This window comes from Cucurbita pepo, chromosome LG01 (genome assembly GCF_002806865.2).
Source record: "Cucurbita pepo subsp. pepo cultivar mu-cu-16 chromosome LG01, ASM280686v2, whole genome shotgun sequence".
NCBI lineage: Eukaryota > Viridiplantae > Streptophyta > Magnoliopsida > Cucurbitales > Cucurbitaceae > Cucurbita > Cucurbita pepo.
Window position 1 is genome coordinate 5,374,211 of NC_036638.1, and position 6,726 is coordinate 5,380,936.

A 6,726-nucleotide genomic window follows, 5' to 3' on the forward strand; every position below is an offset into this window, starting at 1 on the left:
GTAAAGGTTCAAGTCTCGGTATTTCTCGAAACTTTATTTTAAAATATAAAATTAATTATTGATTAAAAAAATAATTTAGGCCACACTCACCCCATTACATCCATACACGTTCGACAATTTGTTTTGTTTGAAACAATCAAACAATTTTTATTTTATTTTTATTTTTTTAAAAGAAAAACAAGAACAAATATTTTAGAGTTGGATAAACTTGATTTTAATTTCTTGGATTGAAGAGCGAATTTAAATAAAGATAATAAAATAATAATTTAGAAAGAGAAATAAATAAATAAATATTGCTGTGTGTTTATACAATTCATTTTATTCTGTTTCCAACTGTATCCTCCTTGTTTACTCCTCCTTCATTTTCTATTGGTTCACACTCCTCAGATTCTCTCTCTCCCAAATTTCTTCCATTTGTCTGTTCCTAATTTTCTCGAGTTTTCAGCTCTCTGTGAGGATAAACCCACTTACTGAATCTCAACTGAAACCCAAATACATTGCGTAATTGCAGGCAATTTGGTCGGAGTAATGGCCGGGATTTTCGCCGGCGGTAGCGACTGTCCACCGGCTTCGGCTTTACTGGATTTTGTTCGCGATGTCGTTCGAATGTCGGCGGGGACGGGCAGTGGAGGGGTTTTCAAGAAGGATTGTACCGATCTGGTGCGTCGGATCGTGCTTTTGACGCATTTGTTTGAGGAGATCAGAGACTTCAATGGCGTCAAATTTCGACATGTTGGTGCGTCTTCTTCTTCTTCTTCTTCTTCTTCTTCTTCTTGTGGCGCTGTTACCGTGAGGGATTCGTCTCCGTCTTCGTGGCTATGTGATTTAGTGGCGGCGTTGAAGGATACTGAGCGTCTCATTTTTGCTGCTTCGACTTTCCGGTCCTGCGGTTCTTCTTCTGTAAGCGCTCTGTCTAATTTTCTTTTTCTTTTGGTTCTTTTACTAATGAGATTGGGTTTAGAGGAAGAGGAGTTAGGAGCTTGAGAAACTTGGAGGGCTGTATCTCAACTTGATGGTGTTTGTTTTGATTTTCAGTCACTGCATTCCTCTGCAACTTCACTTCACTTTCTTCTAGCTTCAAAGTTTGATTTAGCACACCATATTTAGTTGCTGAATTTATCGATCCCTTTTTTTAGGTTTGACCTAGCTTTTCGGTTTGGAATTTGTGCTTTGTGGAACTACTGCTTGAATGAACGGCTTCTTGATTCTCACGATCTATATTTGATGTTTGGTTACAGATTTTCATTTACTAATCTTGTATCTTGTCCTAGTAAGCTTGGCTGATGTTGATTTTGTCATTCGAAGTCCATAAGGGGAAAACAGGACCCCTAATTTCATTGATTTTTACGGAGTACCCAAAATTTAGTTCGTAATATCGCCTCAGCGATATGTATTTGTTGAGATATACAGTTTTCTGCATCTTTGAGTATCCAATTGCACAAATTAAGCTCAAGCGGACATGTGGGATGAACTTTGACTTCTAAATTTGGAGCACCGCTATCACGTATTCTATTTTTGGTTACGCTTCTTGTTCTTTGCTCATATGCCTCATTTCAAACTTTGACGTTCATGGCCAATTTTCTAATTTTCGAAATATGTTCATAATGGGGCAGTGTTGATGAGTCTCAGTATACATTTTCTGAAATTTCTGTACGTTTTAATTTTGAAGGAAGAAGTTGCCAATAAGATAATCTTTCAGTTCCAATGCGTGACATGGAAGTTAGAGAAGGCATTGAGCAATCTTCCTTATGATCGCCTTGATATATCAGAGGAAGTTCAAGAACAGGTAGGATTTAAGGGAAAATCCACTGTTTGATTTTTCAATTTCTGATCATCATTTAATATTTCAATGAATCTCTAGGTTGAATTAGTGAGAGCTCAGTTGAGAAGAGCAGCTAGAAAATATGGGTCTCTGACTGCAATTCCGCCATCAGTTGTTCAATCTCAGTTGCTGAAGAAAAATGTGGACCTGTTAAATCTGAACAACTGTGTTGATAACTTTCATGTTGAGGAGAATGGTATCGTTGATCATGAGATTACAGTGAAATTTGATGCCTTTCCAAATTGTAGAGGGTTGATGAATAGGGGTGTGGATCAGATTGAGAAACTTCCATCCTCCTCAGAGGGTTGTTCTGATGGACAGAATGACTCTGCCAAAAAGAGTGGAGACCAGGTGAAGAACCCAGACGCGGTTCCAATCCCTGATGATTTTTTATGCCCCATATCCCTGGAAATCATGAGGGATCCTGTTATTGTGTCCACAGGCCAGGTAGGCTTTCGACTTCCACGAATTACTTGATGTTTCTTTTGATGAGTTTTTTTGAGTTCAAGAACATGTGGGTGATTTGAAGCTCTCACCTGTTATGATATATGTCTTAACCTTTTTTTGTTTTTTTTAATGAATTTGAGCTTAGAGTTCCTTTTGTTAATAGTGTTCTTTCTTACAACACAGACGTATGAGAGATCTTATGTACAGAGGTGGATAGATTGTGGGAATACTACTTGTCCCAAAACTCAGCAGAAGCTCCAAAATTTGATTCTCACCCCAAATTATGTGCTACGAAGTCTTATTAGTCAATGGTGTGTTAACCACAATATTGAGCAACCTACAGGACTAACCAATGGGAAGATCAAAAAGTGTGATGGATCGTACCGTGACGTGTGCGAGGAGATGGCAGCCATTGAAACTCTGGTCCGCAAACTAACAAGCCATTCAATTGAGGAGCAGAGAGCATCTGTGACCGAACTTCGATCTCTATCGAAAAGAAGCACGGATAATAGAATACTGATTGCCGAAGCAGGAGCAATTCCTGCTTTGGTCAATCTATTAACTGTTGGTGATGTTTTAATACAAGAAAATGCAGTTACTTCCATTCTGAACCTTTCAATATATGAGAACAACAAGGGACTCATTATGCTTGCTGGTGCCATACCTTCCATTGTCCAAGTTCTGAGAGTTGGAAGTATGGAAGCGAGAGAAAATGCAGCAGCCACACTTTTTAGCTTGTCTCTTGCTGATGAAAATAGGATAATCATTGGTGATTCTGGGGCCATTCCGGCTCTTGTGAATTTACTTGAAAATGGAAGCTCAAGAGGGAAGAAGGATGCTGCAACAGCACTATTTAATTTGTGTATTTATCAGGGTAACAAGGGAAGGTCTGTGAGGGCAGGGATCATTCCAGCTCTATTAAAGATGCTTACGGACTCGGTTAACTCCATGGTCGACGAAGCTCTCACAATAATGTCGGTCCTGGCCAGCCATCAAGAAGCAAAAGTAGCCATGGTGAAAGCCAGTACCATACCTGTTCTAATAGACCTGCTGAGGACCGGATTGCCTCGCAACAAAGAAAACGCTGCTGCAATTTTGCTTGCTTTGTGTAAGAGAGATACAGAAAATCTTTCCTGCATGAGTAGGCTGGGTGCCGTGATTCCACTGACCGAGCTCGCCAAGAGTGGCACAGAAAGAGCAAAGAGGAAGGCTATTTCACTGTTGGAGCATCTTCGAACGCTGCAGCAGCAGATATAGAGAAGGTATGGATTTATCAACAATCATTTTCCATACTTTTCCAACCTTTTGAGTACTTTTGACAATTGATTTTCAGCTCATTCTCTTTGATTGTGGCAACAAAGAATTTAAGGATGGATGGCTAATGAAGGCCACACTCCTTGAATCTGTGTACTTCATTCCTTCATTATATTGTACAAGTGTGTATAAATTCATTTACTGGCTCTCTTAACAAATCTCTGCTATAACCAAAAAGAAGGTACTGTTTGGGAATACTTGGACTCTGTTTTTTTGTTTTTACCCTTTTCTTTGTCCAGTTCCTTTCTGTAAGAACATCTTCTGAGTTTTGAGATTAGAATATAGTGAAAGAAACATTTTATCCTCTGATTAAATACTGTCATGGTTTGCTGTTAGTAGGGATGATAACATTTCTTATTTGAAGGATACAAAAGAACAGACAGGTTCAAATCTTCTTCTAAGCTAGTTTTGTCCTTGTAGGCTTTAGATTTAGAGATGAATTATTTTTTGTTATATTTAAATAGAAATTCATTACATTAGTATTATTAATAGTATCATAATAACATTAATTTAAAAAATAATGAAAATAACTACAATTTTCTATACTAAAGCTTCATTCCCATGACCTATACACAGCGATGCTTTATCCACATATACTGAGTATCTTACCTGTTGGAATTAATCTTGACACGTTGAATACATAAATAATTGAGGTTCTTGAATAGCTAGATACATGAATTGATTGATATATTAATCATCAACTACATTGATATATATTCATGTATTGGTGCAAAGTCACATGCATTCCTATTTAATATTGATGTCTTTTGATGTCTTTTTCTACTAATATAAATGTGTAGGATTCGTTATGTGTAGCAAGTCAAGCAAAGTGAAGTCGTTTGCAAGAAAATATAAGTTCTTGTTTCTCGTAAATTATGTGAGGGAGAGAACAATTTTCCTTTTTTACCTCCAAGGGTCTATGTTTCCAACCATATCTTTGACCCATATAAAGTAAAAATTATATTAATATATAATGTGAAACATTAAACTATATATATTGAGCTAAAAAAAGCTCTCCATGACTCGGGAGCTAGCTACTTATATAACATTAATTTATTTATGAGTACATAATGGACGTAAAAAAAAAAACGAAACTATATCTAGCTATATTCTACAAAAGCGGTTCAAAATTCAAATGTTTTAAGTTGAAATGAAGGACGTAACGTAATACTCTCAGTAGATCGTCACGTCACTGTGTCACTTCAATTAATTTGTCTATGATTTTTGTTGCCCTTGTTAATTAAGTTGCTACCGCAATTTGAGGCATTGCTTCTATTGTCGTCATGAAACTTACTCGTCGCTTCTGCATTTTCAACCAAGAAAATCATTTCAATTTTATCATCGAAAATAATTAGTAAATCTTAATGACAAATGGAAGTGACAAGTAAAATTAAATTAAAAAAGAAAAAGAAAAAAGACAGTGCATGCGCACCTCACGTGGCTTGATCATGACATCCTTCTCCTTCTCCATCGTCTTTTCATTTTGACAAACACTTTCTCTAGCTTTGGCCATGTACAACCCCATAATCCTCTCCGCTGCCTCTGCCTCATCTTTGCTCTCCTTCAACACCCTTTCCACCTCCGCCTTCGGCAGCCGTACCTTCACCCGTGTCGCTTCCGATCCCTCTCTCTGTTCACCGCCCTCCTCTGCCAACACGCTCTTCGGTTTCATGATAGTTAGGTCCGATGCTGACCGCCGTGACAACATCAAGCTCTCTAGCCTATCCTTCGCACTCATGTTGATCGCCGACCGTACTCGCCGTGGAGCCTTCATGTCAAAATAAATCATAACTAATGTAACTCAAATAACTACAGAGTGGAATAGAGAATATAATTTCCGTCCCCAACCCAGCTGAATAAACTGGGAGAAATCTCTCCCCACTTTTTTTTTTTCTTGTTCATCGTGTGTTAAACAAACATCTCTAATATCGTTACTCTCACCTGTTCTTTTGGAACTTTAGGCAGCTCCACAAGAAAATAGAGTCTTTTCGTGCTAAGCTTCTGGTGGAGTTCCAATGGCTTTGCTCGAACTCCGTAGTGTTTCACAGCCTCAGATTCGAGTAAAACGAAGCCGGGATAGTCCTTGACGACATCCCGAGCTTGAACCGGGGGGGTTAGTTTGATCGTGTCACCGGAGACCGTCATCACCTTAACCGTCTTCTTGAGCCCAAAGGTGTTTCCCATGGCAGCCAAAAGGGAAAGAGCTGGAAAGAGGGAAGAGGAAGATGGTGGGCGTAGTAGAAGAGACACAAATGAAAGTGTAAAGGTGTTGTTATTATAGAGAGGAATTTGTTTGGTGAAGGGTTTGTTTGTGGTCAAACAAAGAAGGCAATGTTTGAAAATTGAATTTAAATCATGTTTGACAATGCACAATAAGTACGTAAACTGTCCCTTTCCACCCAAGTATGGAACTTAAATCATGGTCGATCCGTTGGCTATAATCATCAGTCTCACAGTTTTTAAACACGTCTATTAAAGAGATATTTTCATACCCAATTTACATATTTTTTTTAAGAAATTGAATTTTCAACCGTTCATCAATTCTATATAAATCAACGTGGTTACCAAAACATTGGGGTAAGGTTGTGATTTGATTTGATATTATATAGTTTATATATAGTTTTAATTTAATACAAAATGGGTGGGGAGTTAATCACGGGCGTCGATCCAACCTTTAATTTATTTCAACATCTTGATTTGATGTTGACTCGAGCATAGTTTAAATTTAGCTTTTAATCCTTTTAATTTGGGTCGGATATATTTTAAAATCTTGAAGAATGTTATATGACCCGTTATTGAATTTTCATTAATGACTCTAAAATTGTCCGTACATTTTATATAATATATTCACTAAAACGTAAGTAACAATCTAATTTTATTTAGTTGAATTATTAAATTTGAATGTTTATTCAAACTTAAATTAATATAATAAAATTCAAATTTTAATTTTCAAATAAAATGTCTGGTAAAAGGAAGTTTATAATTTATTAAATATTTTAAAATAATTATATATTAATTTAAAATTAATCCCCACTTCTGATTGGTGGTGTAATTTAAAATAAAATAAGGGTGGGTAATATATAATAATATTAAAGTGTTTTATATTTTTGTTTAAAGTGAAAGAATATTAAAAAAATAGATAG

At 36.7% G+C, this 6,726-nt stretch overlaps 2 protein-coding genes across 3 annotated transcripts; one reads left to right on the forward strand and one right to left on the reverse strand.

Moving 5' to 3' along the window:
• The first annotated feature begins 310 nt into the window (after positions 1 to 310).
• LOC111809069 (U-box domain-containing protein 11-like) lies at positions 311 to 3,897 on the forward strand. 2 transcript variants are annotated; one of them, XM_023695416.1, is made up of 5 exons: positions 311 to 900; positions 1,670 to 1,786; positions 1,862 to 2,269; positions 2,453 to 3,531; positions 3,603 to 3,897. In XM_023695416.1, exons 1-4 carry the CDS (start codon positions 529 to 531, stop codon positions 3,524 to 3,526), a joined length of 1,971 nt encoding a protein of 656 aa, XP_023551184.1. In that variant the 5' UTR covers positions 311 to 528; the 3' UTR covers positions 3,527 to 3,531; positions 3,603 to 3,897. The 2 variants fall into 2 exon arrangements, with proteins under 2 accessions (XP_023551184.1, XP_023551175.1); XM_023695407.1 differs by having other exon boundaries at positions 312 to 900; positions 2,453 to 3,897.
• Positions 3,898 to 4,581: 684 nt separating this feature from the next.
• Positions 4,582 to 5,820, reverse strand: LOC111779853 (uncharacterized protein At1g66480). Its single transcript, XM_023660030.1, has 3 exons — positions 5,525 to 5,820; positions 5,016 to 5,351; positions 4,582 to 4,886 (listed from the first exon to the last, which is right to left on the reverse strand). Exons 1-3 carry the CDS (start codon positions 5,765 to 5,767, stop codon positions 4,824 to 4,826), a joined length of 642 nt encoding a protein of 213 aa, XP_023515798.1. The 5' UTR covers positions 5,768 to 5,820; the 3' UTR covers positions 4,582 to 4,823.
• Between the last annotated feature and the right edge of the window lie 906 nt (positions 5,821 to 6,726).

Excerpts from the sequence above, each read along its gene's own strand:
- LOC111809069 (XM_023695416.1), top strand. The coding sequence starts at position 529 with ATGGCCGGGATTTTCGCCGGCGGTAGCGACTGTCCACCGGCTTCGGCT. Across the intron at positions 901-1,669 it reads GGTCCTGCGGTTCTTCTTCT|GAAGAAGTTGCCAATAAGAT; the intron begins GTAAGCGCTCTG and ends TTAATTTTGAAG. Across the intron at positions 2,270-2,452 it reads TTATTGTGTCCACAGGCCAG|ACGTATGAGAGATCTTATGT; the intron begins GTAGGCTTTCGA and ends CTTACAACACAG.
- LOC111779853 (XM_023660030.1), bottom strand. The coding sequence starts at position 5,767 with ATGGGAAACACCTTTGGGCTCAAGAAGACGGTTAAGGTGATGACGGTC. Across the intron at positions 5,352-5,524 it reads CTAAAGTTCCAAAAGAACAG|GCTCCACGGCGAGTACGGTC; the intron begins GTGAGAGTAACG and ends TTTGACATGAAG. Across the intron at positions 4,887-5,015 it reads TCATGATCAAGCCACGTGAG|AAGCGACGAGTAAGTTTCAT; the intron begins GTGCGCATGCAC and ends TTGAAAATGCAG.